Genomic DNA, 26,172 nt, shown 5'->3' with positions numbered 1-26,172 from the left:
GCTCTTCAAAGCCTCTCATTCAAGTCTATGGTAAAGCTCAGCAAATCCTCTGGCAGGTGTTTGCGGCGCAGAGGTTGCCGTGCATGTGTGGTGCGTTAAAATTTGTATATTTCTGTTATTTCCCACTGTGGAGCAGCTTTAACATGCTTTAACGCTCAAACTCTTCAAAACTGCCCAAATGGCGATGAGGGACCATTTTTAATGCTTGTAAAATGCCCCATACAAAAGCTCATTGACACCAGTCTGATGCCCATGCTAACACCATACATACGCTATAGGAGCGTTTGTTAAGCGTTAGAAATTTAGTCAAGTGTGAACAAACCCTTAAAGACTTTCTTGATTGTGACAATAAATTAGAACCTTTCTCAATCATTCCGGCTAAATATGACCATCTAGCCATTTCCTTCCACATACACAAACAAGGGCTTTTCAGAAAAATATGATAAGGTTGGGGAATAAGTAAGATTTCCTCTTATGCTAGCATTATGTCTAACTCCTTTTACTACAAAAAAAAGTAAAATTGGTCTTTATATAACTTTTTGAACTAGCATCAGGTATCTACAAAAGGGCTTGAGATCTAAAGATGACAAGGGAGGAAATGAAAGACTCAATGTTAAGGGGTTGGGCTTCTATCTTGAAAGTTACCCCTAGTAAAAATTGGGGGGAGATGCAATTAAAAATATTACAAAGGGCCTTATGCTTTTAACATACCTATTTATCAACCTATTCACATTAATTATCTTAATAAATGTCCAAACTGCCACTCTAATGCATCTAATTGATATCACGTATTATAGGCATGCCCCCAGATCCAGCTGGTGTCTGTGCAGCTATCTAACAAATTGGACTACTCCGATTATCCCTATCGTGGTAGATATATTGCAAAAATTGTGTAAATGTATGCGTTTTGAAAAAATGAAGGCTTGCATGCATCAGGAGTCTCTTATGAAAACATTTTTTGATATTTAGTCCCCATATTTGCCTAACAATCTGACATTTATCCAACTTGGAGAACTATTGCTGTTTAGATATTCTAGATGGTACTGTGTCATGGGGCTCTTTTTCAATTTCTCTGATTAAAGTGGACCTTTACCCATAACAACTTGATAACAAATAATGTTCTTTAGCAAGGAAAATACATCCCACATTATTAAATATGCTACTAAATTAGTGTGTGCTGTAAATTGCCTCCAGCATTACTCCTATTTCTTCTTGCCAGAAGCTGCCATTTTGTTAGAACCCCTGAGCCGCAGATCAGCCTCTAGTGGCTCTGATTTTCGCACAATACCAAAAATGAAGAGCAATTGTGCATGTGCAGAGCAGACAGACAGTGTATTACTGGATATTAAACTGTATAGGCATTTATTTTTAATGTTTTACATAGCTATACCTGCAAAAGGGGCCAGCCTGAAGTGATCTAGCAGGACTTAATTTTATGACTAAGTTCCACTTAAAAGTAGATTTTTCTTTATTTTTTTTCTATAAGGTCAGTTTGATTGGGAATATTTGACATAGCTATACTTGATATGGCATAAGACTAATATTAGTAATATTTAATTAGTATTTGTAGCACCGGCTCCTGAAGAGCACGCGCTATGTGTTTTGTCATTTAACTTTTCCTGGAACCGCAGTTTGGTTTTGGGTTTAATTACTTTTGACCTCAGTACCAATCTGGCTGGACTGCATGGTGTTCTGCCTGACCATAGGTGGCGCTGTCATCCCTGGCAGGGTTTAGAACACAGTCTAGTTGGGTGCATTAAGAGTTTATTCTCTCTTGGAACCAGCCCAGTGGGAGTGTCACTCTTGCTGTGCATTCTGGGAGAGGGTACTTAAGGTGCTGATGTCACGTGCTTCAGGGTTCTGGTCCAGAAGTGCTTTCTGGCTGTTTGGTCCTAGTCCTCCTGACCAGCCCCCAGGGCTCTCATGGCCTGGGAATGCGGATCTACCCAACTCCAGGTCTCGGGGCTGGCTGGCCCGAGGCAAAGATACTGAAAGAAGGATTAAATGGTGGTCGGGTGCCGTCTTGGTTTGTGGAGAGGCCCAGCAACTGTGGAAGCATCCACCGGAGGACTCTTTAGGAGAAGGCCACCCGAAGGTTGGCTTCTCAGAGGGAGCCTGGAGGCTAAGTTGAAAGACCCCAAGTGAATCTGGTCTCCTGTGGTATTGCCGGACCGGCTGCAAGACACTGGTACCATATCTTTCAGTTCTACAACAAGTCTGTGGCAGAGACTTTATTTGATTTAAACACCCTGTTAGCTGCTAGGCCTGGTGAGAGAAGGACTATCCGATAAGGGTGAGGATCCAGCTGTAAATGGTTATTCTCTGGATTTCTTAGTGTGAGAGACTTTTCCTATTTGACTTTGTACTAAGAGTACCTGGACTTTCCTACCTAAACCCTCTAACTCTAATTTGAGAGACTGTGTTTGTTTATCTTTTTTGCAAATAAAAATTACTTAAGTGGATCTGACGTCAGTCTCGACAGTTCTTGGGCCATCTACCTCGGGAAACCCCTAGATACGCACGAGGTCAAGAAGGTAACGGTAAGCCCAATTAAATCAGCCGCTCCTTCGGGGGTCAGTGCTACATATTATTATTAGATATATAATTTATGTAAGTTTGTTTTTTCTTGTTTGTTGTTTTTTTGTTACCTTATTGGTGTTGTAAATGTATTGCCATGTATTGTTATTTTTTAATATGTCTTGTATGTTTTTAAAGTTTGCAAAAAAAATATATAATATTCACTTCCTGTCCCACTCTAATCCTTCTATACACGGTATCACTTTGGTGAGCACCCATTATAAGCTCAGCTTAATCACAGATGACGTGATTTTGTACGGTATTGAACCACATATTTCTCTGCCCAATATATCGCCTGACTGTCTCCACTCTCTTCAACATAACTATACTTTCCAGTGGCAACCAATCTTCCTTCTACAGGGGGTAAAATATAGACATGTGCATTAGTTTTCGTCCGAATGCATTTTCGGGTATTTTCGTTATCGTTTGCTAAGAGTCCGAAAAACGAAAGATCCGACATAAATAAATGCTTTATTTTCATTTTCGTTTTGACACAGTTCGATACAGATAGGAGATTAGACGTGACTCTGACAATAACAATCTGTGTCTATTGAACTTGTATCATAACAGTCCATTCACACAGGGGCAACACGACTTCCAGCACGACTTTGGGAGGCAAGGCAACTTGGACACGACTTGAGTGTGAATCACAGCGTGACTTACAACACGACTTTAAAGTAAAAAAAAACAGCATACCTGGCCCTTCAGGTCTGGCATAGATTTTAAGGGGAACCCCGCGTAAAAAAAATGCCGTGGGGGTCCCCCTAAAAATCCATACCAGATCCTTCAGGTCTGGCGTGGATTTTTAGGGGAACCCTGTGCTAAAAAAAATGGTGTGGGGGTCCCCCTCAAAATTCATACCAGGCCCTTCAGGTCTGGCATGGATTTTAAGGGGAACCCCGCGCCAAAAATAAATAAATGGTGTGGGGGTCACCCTCAAAATCCATACCAGACCCTTATCCAAGCACGCAACCTGGCAGGCCACAGGAAAAGACGGGGGGACGAGAGAGCGCACCCCCTGAACCATACCAGGCCACATGCACTCAACATTGGGAGGATGCTTTGGGGTCCCCCCAAAGCACCTTGTCCCCTTGTTGATGAGGACAAGGGCCTCATCCCCACAACCCTGGCCGGTGGTTGTGGGGGTCTGCGGGCGGGGGGCTTACCAGAATCTGGAAGCCCCCTTTAACAAGGGGACCCCCAGATCCCGGCCTCCTCCACGGAGTTCCGCTTAAATTCTATGCCAGACCTGAAGGGCCTGGTATGGATTTTGAGGGGGACCCCCACACCATTTTTTTTTTGTTGGCACAGGGTTTCTCTTAATATCCATACCAGACCCGAAGGGCCTGGTATTGAATTTCGGGGGACCCCCATGCATTTTTTTTTCTTCATTTTTTTTTTTCTTAATGTAAGGCAATGAAAATAGCCTTAAAAAAAAAAACCCGTAGAAGATGTACAAGATTAGAATCCTACTATAGCTTGTAGTCTAAGTATTCAACCGGGAATGTATGATTGCAGCATCATACAGTGAGTTTCGCTGCTCCGTCGAATCTTCTTTAAACAGCGAAAAACTAAATAAAAACGAATTTCGGGAGTAACTAAATAAATTTATATTTTGACGAAAACTAAAATTCAGAAACAAAATATTTCAGTCTGCACATGTCTAGTAAAATAAGTATTGAACACGTCACCATTTTTCTAGGTAAATATATTTCTAAAGGTGCTATTGGCAAGAAATTTTCACCACATCATTAACAACCAATGCAATCCATACATACAAAGAAACCAAAACAAATAAGTTCAGGAATTAAATTATGTGTAATAAAATGGAATGACACAGGGAAAAAGTATTGAACACACTAACTGAAATCCATTTAATATTTCATATAAAATCTTTTGTTGGTAATGACAGATTTAAGATGACTCCTGTATGGAGAAACTAGGCACATGCATTGCTCAGGTGTGATTTTGGCCCATTCTACCACACAAACAGTATCCGAATCTTGATGATTCCATGGGCCTCTTCTATGAACTCTGATCTTTAGTTCTTTCCATAGATTTTCTATAGGATTCAAGTCAAGTGATTGGCTGGGCTATTCGAGCAGCCTTATTTTCTTTCTTTGAAACCAATTGAGAAAGTCTGAATGAAATGTCCACCCTTGTTTCATCTTCATCATCCTGGAAGCTGGCAGCAGATTTTTATCAGGAATGTCTTGGTATATGTTTCCATTCTTCCTTCCTTGAATGAAATTAAGTTTGCCAGTAGTATATGCTGAAAAATAGCCCCACACCACGATGATCCTACCTCCAAACTTCACTGTTGATATGGTGTTTTTAGGGTGATGTGCAGTGTCATTTGACCTCCAAACATGGTTTGTAATATGGCATCCAAATAGTTCAATTTTGGTCTTATCTTACCAAACTACAGTATATTTTCCCAGTATTTTACAGGCTTGTCTAAATGTTGTGCAGCTAACTTTAAATGCGCTTCGGTAATGGAGTATTGCATGGTGAAGGTGCATACAGACCACGACAGTTGAGTGCATTCCTTTTTGTTTTCTTTGAAAAAATTGTACCTGCTAATTCCAGGTCTTTCTGAATCTCTCTACAAGTGTTTTTTGGCTCTTCGACAACTCTTCTGATAATCCTTTTCACTCTTCTGTCAGAAATCGTGCCGGGAGCACCTGATCGTGGCCGGTTTATAGTGAAATGATAATCTTTCCACTTCTGGATTATGGTCCCAACAGTGTTCACTGGAACATTCAGAAGTTAAGAAATCATTCTGCAACCAATGCCATCAGTATGTTTTGCAACAATAAGGTTGTGAAGGTCTTGAGAGAGCTCTTTGCTTTTACCCATCATGAGAAATTTCTTGCGTGACACCTTGGTAATTGGACACCTTTTTATAGACCATCAGTTGAGACTGAACCAGTTGATAATAATTTGCACTGACAAGGGGCAGGATTACTTTCTAATTACTGATAGATTTTATCTGATGCCTTTTTGCATCTCCCTTTCTTTATGTGTTCAATACTTTTTCCCTGTGTCATTTCATTTTTCTACACATAACTTGATTTCTGAACTTATTTTTATTGGTTTCTTTGTATGTATGGGTTGCATAGGTTATTACCGACGTGGTAAAAACATGTCATGTCAATAGCACCTTTAGAAATATATTTACCTAGAAAAATGGTGTTGCATTAAATACTTAATATTTTACCCGCTGTATATCTGGGGGTGCATGTGACAGGGTCGTATGATGACCTTTATGCAGCTAACTATACCCCGTTGCTGAGAAAGCTTGGCTCACGTGAGTGAAATAAATACCCCATATCATGGCTCAAAAGAATGGCTGCCATCAAGATGACATACCGTATCTTCCCAAGTTATTATATTACTTCCGTAAACTTCCAGTGTGGATCTCAAAGCCTACTTTTCTTCCCTACAGTGCCAAATTTATCAATTTGTATGGCGCCAAACTCCGGTGGCCTTAGTCTTTAGAACTTAGCTGCACCTTCAAAAATATTACCAAGCAGCCCAGCTGATCCATATCCCAAAATATCACAGTAGCTCAGAAATCCCGGCCTGGGTTTTCCTGGAGGTTTAGTGCTTTGCCCTTTACATGTTAACAATTGGTTATTACTTCACCCCAGAGACAGGCGTTCCTTTTCCAATCCTATCAACAGACTTACTCTTAAAGTCTGGGATGTGGTAAAATTCTCCACTAACCTTACCTCCCCACATAAACCCCTGATGGATTTCAGTTTAAACCCTGCCATTCCCCTAGGCCAGGGATATGCAATTAGTGGACTTCCAGCTATTGCAAAACTATAAGTCCCATCATGCTTCTGCCTCTGGGTGTCATGCTTGTGGCTGTTAGAGTCTTGTTATGCCTCATGGGACTTGTAGTTCTGCAACAGCTGGAGGTCCACTAATTGCATATCCCTGTCCTAGGCCTTTCCACTGCTTGGGCATACTCCTCGGGCACCCACTGGGGTAGAATGAATCTCTAAAACACAACACAAGCTGGACACCTTATGACCACGAGTAGCGTGAAATCATTTACCCAACCATAACTTCACATTAATTTCCTGAAACTTGCATCGTGCCGTAGGTCCCAGGATGCTTACATCATTAAAACTAAGTGTGCTCCATGCCCTTGGCATGATTTAGTTTCTCTATGCCCAACTTTTGATGCCGAATTCGCAACACTTACCCGCCTATGCTCAAAAATGGACATTTGACCTGGGAATTCACTTTAAGGTTCAGGATAGGACACAAATCTGGTAATCTACCAAATCTAGCCCCATCAATGTTTTAGCCGTAGAGAAAAATTATAAAGAATTGACAGGGGGTACCTTGTTCCTTCTAAAGTGGCCCGCTATAACCTGTTGTGCTCATCTTCTTGCTTTTGTAACTGTGGGCAGACAGGCACATTCTTCCATGTGTGGTGAACATGTCCTGTGGCTAGCCAATTCTGGACGGCCATCTATCAAATATTTCCTAAACTATTTCATGTCTCTATGCTTTTTGCTGCTCAATACACCCTCCTTAATCTTACACTCCCAGGGTTAAGTAAAATGTCTTTAAGATGCTACTGTATATCCTTACTGCTGCAAAACAAATGATTGCTAGAGCATGGCTAACACCAACTCTATCTATAGGCGACACCAAGGCCTGAGTTAACTCTATAATCCTGCATGAAAAACTTCAACTGGATAAAGTCAAATGCTTTTGGGCCATCTGGATGCTATGGATCTCCTGGCACACGAAGTCTGTGCATGGGAGTCAGGTGGACTCCCATTCCTCTGCAGGGGTCAGAGACTGCATGGGTGCAGCCAGAGCATGCATGTCTGCAGGAGGCAGATGTACTTTGTGACAGAGCAGCAAGGAGCTGATCAAGAGTAAGCTAGAAAAGAACTTAACTCAAGGAAACCCTTTTGTTCTAAGGAGCAGACCTCAGACCTAGGCTACAGACCTGAAGCAGCCATGTGGCAATAACGCAAGCCAGGAAGCTGTAAGAGAGAGTGTCAGCAGAGGTACAGTGTGGGTACCAAACAGGGACACAGTTACAGGGTCAAGAGTACAGAGGTCAACTCCTGAACAGCAGTGCTGACCAGAGAGCAAGGTGGCTCTGTATTTTTCCATTTATTTCATTATTACTTTCTGGAAGAAACCCCTGCGTGGGAATCCTGGATGGACTGTTTTTCTTTTACTTTAATAAACATGGGTCAAAAAAGCCCTTAAACTGCAGACTCAGCTCACTGGTAAGCTCTACACTGAAGCTAAATAACCCCCAATATCACAATGGTTACAGTTATTGTGATAAACCATGCATTGTTTATGCCATAATGATGCTACGGTGTATTTCTGTTTTCTATGTTCGACCTCTGTACCTGGTTAGAATGTTATTATATTTATATTGCTTGTGATTTTCTGTTCCTTTTCACCCTCAGTTGTTCATTCTTCATACAATTGTATCATCCTTGTATTTAAAACAACAATAAAAAGAATGAACAAGAAAAAAAATATATAAAAAAAAATAAAAATTCAGCTGGTTCAACTGGCTGAATTTTGATTGATGTCTGGCCAGCTTAAAAGTATGCAGTACATCACCCTTTTTTGTGGGTCTTTTGACCAATCCTGTGACATCAATGATCTTTTCACTTCTGTTTTGGCAGTCTTTACTAAGCATTGTGACCAATATTCAGAATTGATAGTACCATGAGTCCAAGTATGATGACTTACCACCAGATTTTTATTATTATGAAGTTTGCTGTCATTCAACCCAGAATAAGAGTGGATAGAATAGCGCTGGACTAAAGGTGTGCATTCACAGTGGTGTAGTGGTTAGCACGTTCACCTAGCAGCAATAGGGTCGCTGGTTCAAATCCCGACCACGACACTATCTGCCTGGAGTTTGCATGTTCTCCCTGTGCCTGCGTGGGTTTACTCTGGGTACTCCGGTTTCCTCCCACACTCCAAAGACATGCTGGTAGGTTAATTATACCCTGTCCAAAAAAATTGGCCATTATATATGTATGTCAATGTTGTAAGTTTGTCAGGACTCTACAGGTTAAAGGACCGCATAAATAGCTGCAGATGGACACCGGTGGCAAGAAAAAGTGCCCTGAGGCGATTCAGTTCATATAGGTAGTGCTATACAAGTCATTCATTCATGAAAACATTTTTTTTAACAATGTGCTAAAAATTACATTTACTATGTGAATATGATGAAGCGGAGTATGATGAAAAGGGAAGTCATCCCCAACTAACCCTAGGAGCTGCTGCAATATTCTGTGTTTAAGATGCCCTCTTACCACACCAAAGGAGAGAGGAGCAGTCTCACAGGACTCTCTAGACCAGTGGTCCTCAACTCCTGTCCTTGGGACCCACTAACAGCCAGATTTTAGGTATTACCTTGGGGAGATGAAGACTAGAATACTGCAGTCACTGAGCTGCAAATTTTATCACCTGTGATGTATTTCAGATATCTTTCAAACCTGGCCTGTTAGTGGGTCCTGAGGACAGAAGAACCATTGCTCTAGACAGATTTTACCCACTTCATTTGGGCTTTCTCCCCCTCCGATGAAGAGGGGGGTCTGCAAGGACTGGTCTTACCCTCAGGGGAATCTGCATAGCACCCAGCGGTGACACACACGCACACTGTACTACGTAAATTGCCTAAATGCTGCATTCAGTGCAGCCACAACATTACAGCCCCCCCCCCCCACTCCTATCTTTGCATGGTGTCTGGGTACAGTCTCCATAGTAACAAAACCAGGAGGCACTGATTGGGAAAACTGACACCTTCTGCCACAGTGGCTTGGGGAATTAGTAGTAGTTTTGATAGAAGAAATCAGCATTCCTAACTTCTCCTCACAGGGCCATCACCTTTGGACACTATCAAAAACTGAGGCTCACCTGGTGGGAGGGCTTATATAAGGGAGCGTCTAAAGCTTTAAGTGGCTTGCCAGTGTCCAATCACCTGAAGGCGCAGCCCTTTTATAATGATTAACCACTTTGTGCCCAGCCAATTGTCAATTGATGGCTGGATGGGACATTCGCCATTCTGAGTGGATTTCAAATGATGTCCTCCTGGAACAGGCCACAGTCTGTCACCAGCTATGTCTCTTGGACACAGCCAATGATTGATCAGTGTACTGGCCTGCTGCCACTACCATGTGAACACTGCAACCAAACACAGCAGATCACATGACAATTGTAAACATTGGATAGCTTCCTTTCATGCCATCCATTGTGCACAATTGTGTTGCTAGCTGGGATTAGTCACAGTGATCACGTGGTACAGACAGGGCCAATCACGACCTATCTGTACCAGGTGATTAGCTGTGGCCAATCACAGCTAATCACAACAATACACACTGAATGAATCAGTTTCATTCAGTAAAAATGCTTGCTTATACAGTGAAATTCACTGGTATAAGCAATTATAATGTGTAATAAAAAAAAAAATCCTGATGATTTCCCCAGGGTAGTACTGTGTAAATAGAACTAGTTCCCCCACAAACGGGGTTTTTAGGCAGCAAGAGACAGTAATAGAAGCCAATAGAAGTAGTATAAAAGGTATTTTAATATTGATTGGTAAAAACAAACATGAGCTTCACCTGAACACTTGAATAACAGACAAAATCATGTATATAAAGTACATATAATGTCACATGGAAGTAAAATAACAGACACAGCTATGTTACACTGTATGGGTAGATAACAGTGAGAGCATAAAACTAACGCGTTTCAACCCCAAAGGGGGTCTTCTTCAGAGATGGTGGTCTGTTGAAAGAAAAACAAGATTACACTGAATAAATGAATCCGGTGTTATACATGTTAGGGATACCCAGTATTAATTTAAAATGGTTTACCCAATAATGTACTTCCAGGTAGGTAAGGTGGATTATAGTGCTTCGGATAAGATTCCCCCATAGGGCAATGTCTCTATTTCCTTTACGCATCTTGAGTAGTACCCGGGCCGTGTGTGTTGCCAAGATGCCAGAGGGAAGAGGAGGCAGCGTCACAAACCCACTGGCGTGACTCGCGGGAGGTCACACTGTTACCTTGCCCCCCAGAAGAGGAAACTCCGGGGGGGGTAGGTGCGAGTAAGGGTACACCGAAGATATGGCGAGTCACACCTGCAGCGAGATCCCAACAACAGGCAAAAAATTAATTAAAAGCGAGGATTATTTAATATTGGAAACATGGAGTGCATATGTGATATGAGGTTAATGATATCATATCCTCATTATGTATGCCAAAGGTTGTATACATATATATATATATATATGTGCACCCCCAATTGTCCAAATATCCATATAGCATGCTTTCTAATGCCAGGACAGAGAAAGAAAAAAGAGAGAGGGGGAGGGGGGGCCATGCCTGGGAGTCCAAGGAGCCTGGGAGAAAGGGGAACGAAGGAAAAGATAGCCAGAAATGAGTGAATGAGTAAATGTGTGCTGCTGTGTGAGCCATGACACACAAGAGAAGGGGGATGGGGAAAAGAGGAAAGGGGAAAATGAAAAGGTGATGAGAAGTGGACTGGTGAAAACGGTGTGAGTGTGCACTCAGGCAGAGAAAGAAAGAATGCGCAAAGGAATAGTGAAAGAGTGAAGGAAAATATATAAGAATCATGCAACAAAAAAACACCGCATGTGAAGGTGTGCAAAAACAAGATGCGCTAAAATGGGTGACAGTAGTAGGGGGCATAGTCAATAAGAGTGTCAAGTGCATGATGATATATACATACAAAAAAAGTGTGTATGTGTAGTGTGTGAGAAAATACCAAACAGGTATATTAGCCTCATTAGAACAGCCAGGCAAGTGGTGAGATTATTACCTGGATTGTAAGACCTAATGGGAGACTGTTCCAGAAGGTAAAGATGAGGGACGGCGATTTAGGCGTTAATCCACAAAGGGTAACTGGCGCAGTCCCTACAACGTGTTTCCTGAAGTCCGATCTGTAAATTAATTAGATCAGTCCGCATATTAAACAGCCAGTAAAAAGGCTTATTTTGGTGCAGTACGTCACCAAATATAGGTCAAATACAAAGGGAAAATAAGTGCTCACCAAACAACAGGTACAAGTTTCTTTCCTCCTGGATGAATGTACACCTCCTATGAAGGCAGGTTTATATATAAAGCCTGGAGATTGGCTACAGGTGCATACGCCCACCAAACAACCGGTGTATCCCGAACGCATTGGCTGCCTGAATAGGATCAGCCGCGTGTGGCCGCCCCGGCGTCCTGGAAGGCCGGAAACCGGCCCCGAAATGACGTCGCTTCCGTCGCAAACGCGTGGCGTCACAACGTCACGCCCGTTCGCTCGATCGAACGGACGCGCGCGAAGTATATGTCACGCACGTTCGCCCAAACGAGCGGACGTGCCTGAGGTGCGCGCCCGGAAGTGTCCGAGGATGCCGCCGGCAAGGGAATATGTGTTCACCATCCCTCAACAATGGGGGGAGGGGGAACCAGTGGAGAGGCCTGTCCGTAAAATACAGGTAGAAACCACTCCTACCCTTGCCGGGGAGTCAGTACAGGGGGCAGATCCAATTGTCCCCCCCTCACCTCTGGACTGTAAATTGGCAAAGGACCATTGTAGATTTCGAGGGAAGAGAGACATATTCTCAACGGAAGGAAAAATTATTATATTATAAAATAAAAATTAAGCGATGTCAAGAGCCGAGACTAGCCAGGTACCTCCTGAGCACCCACCGAGGATCTTCGGGACTGATAAAGGGATGGGGAGTGTGGGGGTGAGGAGCATGAAGGAAAAAAAAAAAAAAATAATATAAAATTTTAAAATGGAAAGTTGTGCTAGTGAAGGGGGAGAAGATCCAAAGGTGGGGGAAAAGGGAAGGTAGGTGGCAGGTCGGGGCATAGCATCACAGAAAGCCAAGTGGAATTCACCAATCAAGTTGTATAGTTATATAATACTCTATAAAATTTAATGGCGTCTGTTATCATGTAAATATAAGTCTCTATCAAGAGCCTGAACAAAGCAAATATGCAAACTATGATAAAATGTACATCAATTAGAACACATGACAGTTAGACACATGATTTTTCTGGGTAATCACTAATATAAGGATACATTGCATATACAAAATTATCCGAAATAGTCTATTGGCGGATACGAAAAAAGAGAACCTGAGATGTGATAATGAAAGGAAAACTATTCCACGTGTTTGGCAGTTTACAAAATGAATGGGTCGAAAGATGCCACCATTTGGTAGGCAAAAGGTCTTATCCCGTCTAGTATACTTACAGCATGAGCAGTGATTACAAGGAAAAGAGCCAAAAACTGAACAGTGTTTGGATCTCTTACTGGATCCATTCATGTCTTTCCATTAACATTCTTTTTGGATTGTGTATTGATACTCCATTTATAGGCTCGTCCCTCTGAGAAGGCAAATTTGTCCCTCCAGTATTTGGACTCCTTCTTGCGTAAGATATTTTTGTTATAAGTGGATATGTCATCCCGGAGTTTAGTCCGGGTTTCTACAGCTAGGGTGTGTGACGCATAAGGTTGTAGAGCCATTTCCAAAGTGTGGATTTCCTTGTCGAGGAGTTCAATTTACCTGGTGTACTCCCTGACAAGGATAATCATCATTTGCTGAGAACAAGCATTTAGATTGGCCTCCCATTCTGTTTTGCATTCATTGCTAATTAGGTCTATATTTGGAAAAATTTGGACCCGGAGACCTAAAGGGTTAACCTTAGGGACGAGCCTATAAATGGAGTATCAATACACAATCCAAAAAGAATGTTAATGGAAAGACATGAATGGATCCAGTAAGAGATACAAACACTGTTCAGTTTTTGGCTCTTTTCCTTGTAATCACTGCTCATGCTGTAAGTATACTAGACGGGATAAGACCTTTTGCCTACCAAATGGTGGCATCTTTCGACCCATTCATTTTGTAAACTGCCAAACACGTGGAATAGTTTTCCTTTCATTATCACATCTCAGGTTCTCTTTTTTCGTATCCGCCAATAGACTATTTTGGATAATTTTGTATATGCAATGTATCCTTATATTAGTGATTACCCAGAAAAATCATGTGTCTAACTGTCATGTGTTCTAATTGATGTACATTTTATCATAGTTTGCATATTTGCTTTGTTCAGGCTCTTGATAGAGACTTATATTTACATGATAACAGACGCCATTAAATTTTATAGAGTATTATATAACTATACAACTTGATTGGTGAATTCCACTTGGCTTTCTGTGATGCTATGCCCCGACCTGCCACCTACCTTCCCTTTTCCCCCACCTTTGGATCTTCTCCCCCTTCACTAGCACAACTTTCCATTTTAAAATTTTATATTATTTTTTTTTTTTTTTTCCTTCATGCTCCTCACCCCCACACTCCCCATCCCTTTATCAGTCCCGAAGATCCTCGGTGGGTGCTCAGGAGGTACCTGGCTAGTCTCGGCTCTTGACATCGCTTAATTTTTATTTTATAATATAATAATTTTTCCTTCCGTTGAGAATATGTCTCTCTTCCCTCGAAATCTACAATGGTCCTTTGCCAATTTACAGTCCAGAGGTGAGGGGGGGACAATTGGATCTGCCCCCTGTACTGACTCCCCGGCAAGGGTAGGAGTGGTTTCTGCCTGTATTTTACGGACAGGCCTCTCCACTGGTTCCCCCTCCCCCCATTGTTGAGGGATGGTGAACACATATTCCCTTGCCGGCGGCATCCTCGGACACTTCCGGGCGCGCACCTCAGGCACGTCCGCTCGTTTGGGCGAACGTGCGTGACATATACTTCGCGCGCGTCCGTTCGATCGAGCGAACGGGCGTGACGTTGTGACGCCACGCGTTTGCGACGGAAGCGACGTCATTTCGGGGCCGGTTTCCGGCCTTCCAGGACGCTGGGGCGGCCACACGCGGCTGATCCTATTCAGGCAGCCAATGCGTTCGGGATACACCGGTTGTTTGGTGGGCGTATGCACCTGTAGCCAATCTCCAGGCTTTATATATAAACCTGCCTTCATAGGAGGTGTACATTCATCCAGGAGGAAAGAAACTTGTACCTGTTGTTTGGTGAGCACTTATTTTCCCTTTGTATTTGACCTATATTTGGTGACGTACTGCACCAAAATAAGCCTTTTTACTGGCTGTTTAATATGCGGACCGATCTAATTAATTTACAGATCGGACTTCAGGAAACACGTTGTAGGGACTGCGCCAGTTACCCTTTGTGGATTAACGCCTAAATCGCCGTCCCTCATCTTTACCTTCTGGAACAGTCTCCCATTAGGTCTTACAATCCAGGTAATAATCTCACCACTTGCCTGGCTGTTCTAATGAGGCTAATATACCTGTTTGGTATTTTCTCACACACTACACATACACACTTTTTTTGTATGTATATATCATCATGCACTTGACACTCTTATTGACTATGCCCCCTACTACTGTCACCCATTTTAGCGCATCTTGTTTTTGCACACCTTCACATGCGGTGTTTTTTTGTTGCATGATTCTTATATATTTTCCTTCACTCTTTCACTATTCCTTTGCGCATTCTTTCTTTCTCTGCCTGAGTGCACACTCACACCGTTTTCACCAGTCCACTTCTCATCACCTTTTCATTTTCCCCTTTCCTCTTTTCCCCATCCCCCTTCTCTTGTGTGTCATGGCTCACACAGCAGCACACATTTACACATTCACTCATTTCTGGCTATCTTTTCCTTCGTTCCCCTTTCTCCCAGGCTCCTTGGACTCCCAGGCATGGCCCCCCCTCCCCCTCTCTCTTTTTTCTTTCTCTGTCCTGGCCTTAGAAAGCATGCTATATGGATATTTGGACAATTGGGGGTGCACATATATATATATATATATATATATATATATATATATATATATATACATGTATACAACCTTTGGCATACATAATGAGGATATGATATCATTAACCTCATATCACATAAGCACTCCATGTTTCCAATATTAAATAATCCTCGCTTTTAATTAATTAATTTTTTTCCTGTTGTTGGGATCTCGCTGCAGGTGTGACTCGCCATATCTTCGGTGTACCCTTACTCGCACCTACCCCCCCCGGAGTTTCCTCTTCTGGGGGGCAAGGTAACAGTGTGACCTCCCGCGAGTCACGCCAGTGGGTTTGTGACGCTGCCTCCTCTTCCCTCTGGCATCTTGGAAACACACACGGACCAGGTACTACTCAAGATGCGTAAAGGAAATAGAGACATTGCCCTATGGGGGAATCTTATCCGAAGCACTATAATCCACCTTACCTACCTGGAAGTACATTATTGGGTAAACCATTTTAAATTAATACTGGGTATCCCTAACATGTATAACACCGGATTCATTTATTCAGTGTAATCTTGTTTTTCTTTCAACAGACCAGCATCTCTGAAGAAGACCCCCTTTGGGGTTGAAACGCGTTAGTTTTATGCTCTCACTGTTATCTACCCATACAGTGTAACATAGCTGTGTCTGTTATTTTACTTCCATGTGACATTATATGTACTTTATATACATGATTTTGTCTGTTATTCAAGTGTTCAGGTGAAGCTCATGTTTGTTTTTACCAATCAATATTAAAATACCTTTTATACTACTTCTATTGGCTTCTATTACTGTCTCTTGCTGCCTAAAAACCCCGTTTGTGGGGGAACTAGTTCTATTTGTATCTACTTGGGGTGAGCAGCACCCTCCTAGCTCTTTACAGCACTGTGTTCTCCTTTGATTGCCAGGGTAGTACTGTGTTACCTTAACCCCCTTCCGACAATGAGGGGAAAGCAAGGCATTTTGTCTTGTCCTTTCAACTTAACTCATTTCTTCCTTCTTCACACATATTGTACATATAAATATAGAACAGCAAAGTATGAATTACATTTTTTTCCCCAATTCCTTCTTACCGTAAAGTCCTAATGTCCCATAACTTTAGGCTATCACCAATGGCAATGGTCGCAAAGAGATTATAGGCTTCAGTAGGCTGGGCACTAAACACAGAACCCTAAGTTAAGAAAGAATAAAAGCAAACAAATTACAAATATGCAAAACAATACAATAAAGCTAACATAACACATTTTATTTTGTTGATATAGGATTCATCACCAGATAATGGAAAGTTATAGAAACATTAAGAGACTGCCACTGCTGACTTGAAAATGAAAGTTGCTGGGCTATTCAATGACCTGTATGTAATGTGCAGATGAAAAAAGAAAAATAATTCTTTATTTGCAAACTTGTTGCAATCAGTGCCTCAACATAATAAAGCTTGTGGGGAAGCGTGACTGTGGAGCAACCAGCACTTGAAGAAGGGAGGGACCGTGATGGTATTCTCCATGTTTCTCTCATAACAGCTCACTTTAAAGCCTAACTCCAGGAACCCTATCACTTTAAAGTGGAAGTAAACCCATTGATTTAAACAGTTTAAAAAAACTGCATGCCGGGAATGCTAACTGCACATTGGCTGTGCTCTCAACCAAACTGTCAAACCACCCAATGGCTGTTGTCATAACGGATCACATGTGCAGCACCGTGGCAGCTGAAGATTAAAAAGAGGCAAAGATTGCAGCTTCTGTGGATGAAAACGATAGGGGAGTTTACTTCCACTTTAAATAGTTTATTTGAGCCAAGCTGGCCCAAACAAACTATTTTTTTTTTTACTAATCAATGCAGTGGCTGTCAGCATTGTACAAAATGTATGTTGCATCAGCTACGTACAGTATACAACACTGTGTTCCAGCAGCAGGATGGAGGCTTCTGTCCCTTTATTAAAACAAAATCCTGTTGGTTTAATTGCTACTCAGCCATTCATCAGAAGTTTTGTATTTTATGAATCAATACAAGGTTTCTTCTGATTGGCTGAGGTGGATAGATGGGTAGATGATCTCTACATAACCCAATCACAAGAAGTCTTGTATTAATTTATAAAAATAGAAGACTTCCTGCGAATGGCTGAGCAGCACTTAGCCCAACTTGTTTTTTGGGGAGTGGGATGGGAAGTCCTTCTACCACTGCCTGAACACAGCTCTTTATACTGTACTTAGCTGATGCTACATAGAGTTTATATAGCACTGACAGCAGGTACATCTATCTATTCCTACAAGAAAAGGTTGAAACAAACTACTGTATTTAAATACATAGTATTCCTGTAGTTAGGATTTAAGTTTATTCACAGATAACCACAACAGGAAGCTTGGGCAGTGCACATTGTAATGTAGAACACATGGAGTAGAACTGAAGTAGAATGGCGGATAAGTGCCTACTGGTGCCCCTTTGAACTCCTTGCAAAGTGTGTGCCCCTACATGAAACTGCCTAGCCTCCCTTCGGAACAATAAGTGCCCTGATGCAGTGCACACCCAACTGCTTCTTTCCTGTTTTTTCTCCCAGCTGATGAACCTCAGAACAGTAGTTGGCAGCCAAGGTGACAACACATCAATAAAGGAAGGATCCTGTAGAATGTTTGTGCTTGTTGCATCAACATACGTTTTGGTGCAGAGCATAGGGACAACACTGCTGCTCTATCAAGGGCATACAGGAAGGTGGTGTTGCCACACTCCTGTATGGATTGCTGGGGTCTGGCCCCTAAACATTTTTTTAAAGAAATTAAAACAGCTTACACATGAAAAAATGCTCAGGTGCATACTTATATTTTGGTAAGCTACAACATTTGTTTTGATGTTTTAGACACACTTTAATTTGACATTGGCCCTTTTTAAACCTTGTACAATAGAGCTTAGATTGGGGGTGGCAGAAGCAGCATGGGGAGTAAGTCATCTGTGACGCAGTGCTCATGTGTTAACAATGTGCTGAAAGGAGAAAAGGACTGCTGCTTCTCCTTTCCCTTTTCCTTTACGTCCAAAAACTTTTTTGTGCCACATTTCTTCTAAATCTCTATTCTGAATTTATATTTTCCTGTACACCCCATTTACAATCTACTTACACTAGGTTTAATCATTTGAATCTGTTTGCATAGAAATATATTCATTTTAGACTATTGAACACTTTTTCACATGGGTTAGTCTTTGTTAATCTCTTTGTATCTGTTGTAAAAGCTTCCAAACAAACATACAATGTGCAGTAAAGAGCACATTTAGGTTAGAATATACTCATAATAAACTCTAATGGAATCCACTTTAACAAAGTGATTTATATGTTCCATTAATATTTTTTTGACTAAGAAACACAAGCTTGACGTTTCTTTCAAAACCACAGCAGGCTGTATGCCTCCACTTCAGCCCCAAGAGATTCCATGTGTCCACAGCTTTGACAGAATCCAGTGCTTACCTAGGCCAAAATCACTCAGCTGACTGAGCAAAAGAATGGAACACCAGTAGCTGAATGACTGAACACGTGTTGTAAGCGATACATGAGCATCTCAACACACTAAGTATTTTACCAGATCACATTTTACTTAAAAATATGCTTACATATTCTAAGAACTGTTGAAAACACAAAAATCCAATACAAATTTGAACTCCAAACAGACATAGGCATAATGTTCTTTTTATATATAATATTTCATTAACCGCTTGCCAACCAGCGGTTGTACTGCAGCAACATGGCTCGGCTGCGCGAATCGCCGTCATGTTACGTCGGTAACATAGACGGGCACTAGGGGGCACGTGCGCGCTGCTTGATGCGTGCGCGCCCCCCGGGCTCGCCCACAGAGCTGATGCGAGTGCCCGGTGGTTGCTATCACCGCTGGGCTTCCGTGATGGCTCGGGCCACATTTAACAGACCACAAGGGAACAATTAAAACAAGTTTATTATTAGGGTGTACATATATACTATTGTACACATGTACATACAATTTAAGCCTATTTGAATATTCATAAATACTGAAACTTATACTGTAAATCAGTATAACAGCCTAGGCCAGTGTTTCTCAACTCCAGTCCTCAAGGCGCCCCGACAGGTCATGTTTCCAGGCTCTCCATTATTTTGCACAGGTGATTTGATCAGTTTCATTGCCTTAGTAATTACCACAGCCCTTTCATCTGAGGGAAATCCTGAAAACATGACCTGTTGGGGCGCCTTGAGGACTGGAGTTGAGAAACACTGGCCTAGGCAACTAGCATTTTCAGATACTGTTCATCCTACTTATTTCTCTCAATATATTGTGAGATATTGGTCTTTCTAAAAAAAAAAAATGTATTTACCTTATTTTGGCAGATCTGATGGGCTGCTCTTGGATGGACATCTGGAATTGTTGCAACTTTGCGACCCACATTCACATCAAAAACCTCTACAGCACGATTAGTTCCTGCTGCAAGTAAAATATCTAATGAACCAAATGTTCAGGATTATTTCGCTTTTGTGATTAAAGGGATACTAAACACAGACACTATAGTTCACATTATACATTTTAATTATGTATTTTATAATTATGTATAATCCCTCCATTGGCTCCTGCTCACCCAATGAATTAAGTTCAAAATACTAACTTACAAAGCCACCCAAAACTTTGCTCCCAGCTACATCACTAACCTGGTCTCAAAACACCAACATAATTTTTCTCTTCATTCCTCCCAAGACCTCCTGCTCTCTAGCACCCTTGTACCTCCTCTCATACTCACCTCCAAGACTTTTCCTGAGTCTCTCCCATCCTATGGAACTCCCTACCCCAATGTGTCTAATTATCTCCTACTCTGTTTGCCTTTGGACAATCCTTGAAAACCCCTCTTCAGAGAAGCTTATCATGCCTTCACCTAACAACCGTACTTCAATTTTCTCCATCAGCTCCTCCCCCACATCTATTACCTTTTGTATTACTTGACCCTCCCTTTTAGATTGTAAGCTCTAATGAGCAGGGCCCTCTGATTCCTCCTGTTTTTAATTGTATTGTAACTGTACTGTCTGCCCTCATGTTCTAAATCACTGCACAAACTGTTGGTGCTATATAAATCCTGTATAATAATGTATTTGCATCATGCCTGTGCAGTTATTTAAAGAAAAAAAAACACTCTCTGGATGCCTTTCCCAATACTGCCATTTAGCGGTAATGTGACTTTTACATGTCTTTTCTGTGTACAGAGACACACTGGGGGAGGGGCTTCTAGTCTCTGCTGATGAATGTTCCATGTGTAAGCAGAGAAAGCCTGAAATTTGACTCTTCTCTTTTACTAAACAAACACATACAAAACAAAAAGAAACATGTTTATAGTATACATTTTTAAGTACATATACAGACTCCAATATGATGGCCTACATCAGCCTTTTCTAACCAGGGTGCCATGGCACCCCTTGGTGCCTTCTGTGTTCTTCATGGTTGCCTTGGCAAAATACCTACAATTTGCCACAAATTACCCAAAAATTTTTAACAAAGCAGCGAGTGGATCAAGCCTGCCTTTTTGTTACACAAAGATATAGGTTTTTATAGTGCAGCTATTGAACCTTGGGCACTGCATAGGCCAGGCACTAGCATCCTTGTTTATTTTTTGCTAAACAAACAAAAAAAGACTGAAAATTTTGAAAAAACAAAATCATGTTTCATAGTTTGTTATAAAATTTTGCAAACAGGTAATTTTTCTCCTTCATTGATATGCGCTGATGAGGCGGCACTGATGGGCACTGATAGGCTGCACTGGTGGGCACTGACAGGCTGCACTGATAGGCACATATAAGGCAGCACTGATAGGCACAGATAAGGCGGCACTGATGGGGACAGAGAAGGTGGTACTGATGGGCACAAATGAGGCGGCACTGATGGCCACTGATAAGATGGCCCTGTTGGAGCTCTGATGGGTGGCACTGATGGGCACTGAAGGTGTTACTTATAGGTACCACTGATAGATGGCACTGGTAGGTGACACTGATGGGCAGCACTGTTGATGAGGCACTGATTGGTGACATTGATAGGTGGCACTGTGGGCACTGATAGGTGGCACTGTGGACACTGATGGGTGGCACTGTGGGAACTGATGGGTGTCACTAGTGGGCACTGGTAGGCGGCACTGGCAGGTGGCACAGATGAGCTGACAGCTGCTCTCCTTGATCGGCACTAATGTCCCTCTGACAGCCGCCGGAGAAAAAATAGCCAATTACCGGTTCCGTTTCCTTTACATGATCAGCTGTCGTTGGCTGACAGCTGATCACGTGGTAAGGGGTTGGGATCGACCCCTTACTCCGATCTGTGATCCAGCATGACTCATAGACTCGCTGATCCCAGAGCGCACCGTGCCCGCCCTGGCAAAGTAGGTCCATGCTGTAGCCGTCATTCAGCTATAGCGAGGATCTGAAGCGGTTAAAGGGTGCCTTAACTGAAAAAAGGTTGAGAAACACTGGTCTAGACAAGTCCAAAATCCAGTTACTATGCAATGCATAAGCCAAGCAAGCACAAGCAACACCGGTCTAAATTTAGGAGCAGTGCAGCACTGTTCCTACCTGTAACATTGGGGGATGGTTAACTCAGTGGCAGATGTCTTTTCAGTAAGTTCACAGTGAACAGGAACTTTCGTTTAAGGGCATGGTAGCCCACTTTTATTAAAAAGGAACAACACAAAGTTCATACATGCACTTGGTTGCCCACAAAGGGGTTCTTCTGCCAAAAAAACAATACATGAAAAATGCCAAGCCACCTGGCTCTCTTCATCAGCACTGCCACCTAGGCTTTACAATTCAGCCCTCTTGGCCTTATAACAGGGTTCCCGCACAACTACTGTACCTCTTTTCAGCTTCCTTGCTGCTCAGGCCTTCCACTCCAGGCTCTCATTTGTCTCAGATGCGCACAGATTTAACACACACAGCGTCTATCTAGACCACAGCCCCTCACTGCTCTGATCCTCAGACTTGGGTCTCTAGCTTTCTCTAGTGCACACCTGCACTCTTTGGACTCCTGGAGACCTCCTGTCTCTCTGGGTGGAGCCCAGAACCCTAATCCTAACTTTGCTATAAGCCCAGGACCCACCTGCTCAATCAACCAGCCAGACTCCTGGCTGTTCCAAAAATCCGGTCCCAGGATTGGAGATTCCATCCCACCCATAACGCTATGGAATCTCCGGGCTCCAGGTCCCCAAGTGGATTTTACAAACTTTGGAGGAAACTGATAAAACAGATTCCTCCACATTAAATACTCCTGGAGCACCTCAACCTGCCTATTTGAGAACCCTGGGCGACAATTACTAGGACAGCGAACTGTACTGACACACTACCCCATCACAGAAAGATACTTCCCTCACTGGATTAACAAGTATTTGTGAGACTTTGCAGGGGAGCTTAGAGAAAAGTGTAAGCCCAGATGCATTTACAATTAAAATGAAGTTAAACCCAAAATCAAAAATGTAATATACTGCAGCTTATCAATCATTAGATGTGGTGTCTGCATTTGTTTTATCTTTCAGGCTTTTACCCTCTGTTTGCACCTCTGTGAGTGGCCCCACTCTGGTTGAAGGAGCATAGGGGGCACATTTAGACAGTGGCATTTGCAGTCTGGGATGAGGGGAGAGCTAGATGTATTAGTAGATAAAAAGGTTATAAAGCCAACATATTTTTCCTTAAATAAAGATGTTATACTTACCTGCTCTGTGCAATGGTATTGCACAGAATGGTCTCTTGCCTCCTCTTCTGGGGTCCCCTGCCGGTGCTCTCTGCTCCTCCTCCTACACTACACTCCAACAAATTTAAGCCAAACTCCAGCTCATACTTTTTTAACAGTTACAGCAAACAGTTTTTCTTCTTTTGGGATAAAGGTTTTACATAAATAAATAAAAGCTGAGCATTGTGAGCACCCTTGTCAGTGCTAAATGGTTTATGTCATCCCCACAATTGATACATCTGCAGGAGAGCTTGTTCTTTTGAAAAACAACATACTTACTTGCTGAATCACCAGGTGAGACTAGAAGACTAAAACAAAACTGATAGAGCAATCACATCTAAGCCCACGTACACACGGTCGGAGATTTTGTCAACCAAATCCGTCGGATTTTGCCCGTCGGATTTAGTCCGACGGATTGTGTCCGAAACTGTTGCATACACACGGTCGGGCCAAGTTGTCTGATTTAGCGGTTGCCAAGAACGCGGTGACGTAAGCCGTGTACGGCGGGACTAGAAAAGGGAAGTTCAGCACCACGTCCGGCACCCTTTGGGCTCCCTCTGCTGATCTCGTTTTTTAGTAGAAGTTTGGTGAGAGACGATTCGTGCTTTTCAGATTAGTGATTCAGATCGCTACAGCTCTTCAGTTTGTGCTTGTCTTTGCATATCTGATAATCAGTGCGTGCAGTCATTAAGTATTTGCTTCTCATTGTGGACTATATCTTGGTATAGTACGCTTTGAAAGGCATTTTTTATTGTCAGCTTGCTTCTGCTATTCAGGTCGTCCTTTCAGGCCTTGCTGTTTATCGGTGCTTTCTGGTGTCCGTTCTGACCAGCCGACCATTTTCCAAACATGTTTCGTCTACGTACTCATTGTACAGTTTGTGCTGTGCAGGGGTTCTTACTTTGACTTTGACACAAGCCCAGTCCATGAACAGGGAGGGGACCAAGAATTGGTTGCGCCAGCGTCACCAGTTCTCCCACATGCCTTTGCTCCGTGAGATCCGCGAGAATAATCCTGATCATTTCTGGATTATTCTCAGGATGACGGACCCCGTTTTTTCACTGTCTGCTGGCTTTGCTCACCCCTTATATCACCAGGCAGGATACCTGCATGCGGCAAGCCATCACTCCGGAGCAGAGGCTCATTGCCACGTTGCGCTGCTTGGCAACAGGGAGAAGCCTTCAGGACCTCAAGTTCTCTACAGGCATCTCCCCCCAGGCTCTGGGGATCATTATTCCAGAGACCTGTTCTGCCATCATTCAGCTCCTGCAGAAGGACTATATTATGCTAAGTTTTAGCCTTAAACATCACATTCTATGTATTTCATAATTGCTAATGTCTTGCATTTCTTTCCTCATTCCCTAATTACCATCATTGCAATATGCTCTAATTCACATGCTCTGCCCCTTTGTCCTCATGCAGATTTGCCTCACTAACTTCCCCACCATGCTCTTCTTGGCCCCTAAAACTATAGTCTAGTCACTTAACAATGTCTTTTGGCAGCTCCATAGTATTGTTTACACTAAACACCCCCTAAAATCTCTACAAATGTGATGTGTGTGCTTCAATTCATGCAAAGTGACCTTTTTTTGTTTTTTTGGAGTTGTGCCAAACTCATTAGGAACCCCTCCTCTCCCCAACTGCTACCTCAGCTGATAGCAATCTTCTATCTGATGGCTTGACCCAACCCAATACACACTCTAAATACCTTTATCATGGTCACATTTATGGACAAATTCACCAAAGCATGTAGTGTAAGGGCCTGCCTCAATACTTTCAAATGCTATTTTTTTTTTTAAACAGATTAATTTTCTTGCTATGCAATAGCAGAATGTTAAAATGTTCTTCCATTTTGTTATTATGACACTTCTGAAGGAGGGGCTTCACAAAGTATCACACATTATTTAGGCATTCAGCTCTCAATCAAGTGGAGAGCATTACCTGTCCTAAACATCCCCCCCTCATTTTTTAGCAAGGGCCCATCAGATGGGGGGGGATGGGGGGGTTATGACTCTCATAAGGGGACCTTATACTTTAGGCTTTAAATACTCATTTCAAAAAATGTTATACTAATTTTGCCAAAAAATGTGGGTGTCTAATCTGCATGCAATGTTGATTTGTCAAATGACTAGTTTTTTTTCTTGTGTCACTACACAGTGTGCTTCAACGCCACAGGAATGGCAGACTGTGGCCTCCCACTTTGCCATTTTTATTAAAGTTGTGCCTTTTTTCACCAACAGTGCAAACCCAAGTTCAGAGCGAGATGAGGGGACAGTCTCTTCTTCAGATAATCTTATTATGTTGTGGGTCTGCTACACACACACCTTCTTTTTGTTAACTAATGTGTAGTGCATTACTGATTAAAATCATGCTCATTTTCAGCACCATGGCAGGAAAATGGCATGATTGTCCAAATTTACACATCACTATGGGTGCTTTTTACTAAAGGCACATCCACTATGCACTACAAGTGCACTGCAAAAGTACACATGAAACTGCACTTGGAGTGCAAAGTGGAGTTGCCTTTATTACTCCTTCTCAGCACAAACTCAAATTTCACTACAAATACATTTTAAGCCCAATGAAAAAGGAAGCCACACATTGTTGAGAATTCAACTTTTTAATACAAGCACATTCATATGTGCGTTTATTAAAGGTTTTTACAACAAACCAAGATATTTTGGGTATCCAAAACCGAGTTTAATCATATTTATTTTTTACTTGTTTTTTTGTGTAAACAGGCATGTATCAAACCGTAAAATACAGAACACAGAAACTTACAAAGTTCAACTTGGAAAAGTGAAGACAATATCAGACATGAGTATGTACAAACTGGGCTGATATTGCCTTCATCACATGGGGTGTGACCCCTGAAAAATCCAAATTTGGAAGATGCACACAGTGTGTCAACATGTGCTAACTCCCATCATGGGGGATCAATGTACATGCTTTGGGGCTTCAACCCCTTCATCTCAGACACTTTCCACAAAACATGTTTATTGATCCCCCATGATGGGAGATAGCGCATGTTTACACACTCTGTGCATCTTCCAAATT

The 26,172-nt window shown here is 42.2% G+C and overlaps 1 protein-coding gene across 1 annotated transcript in view; it reads right to left on the bottom strand.

Moving 5' to 3' along the window:
* The window catches only part of WDR27 (WD repeat domain 27), a 577,860-nt gene that overhangs the window by 258,852 nt on the left and 292,836 nt on the right, over positions 1-26,172 (bottom strand). The window contains exons 21-22 of the mRNA XM_077486311.1: positions 19,742-19,863; positions 16,489-16,586 (exon numbers count right to left, since the gene is read on the bottom strand). Of these exons, the coding sequence (XP_077342437.1) occupies positions 16,489-16,586; positions 19,742-19,863 (220 nt within the window). The remainder of the gene's footprint in view (positions 1-16,488; positions 16,587-19,741; positions 19,864-26,172) is intronic.

This window comes from Lithobates pipiens, unplaced genomic scaffold (assembly GCF_037356315.1).
Source record: "Lithobates pipiens isolate NorthernLeopardFrog02 unplaced genomic scaffold, aLitPip1_a1.2 Scaffold_18, whole genome shotgun sequence".
Taxonomy (NCBI): Eukaryota; Metazoa; Chordata; class Amphibia; order Anura; family Ranidae; genus Lithobates; species Lithobates pipiens.
Note: the sequence above shows the minus strand (reverse complement) of the source record. Positions and strands in the feature narration are given on the sequence as shown.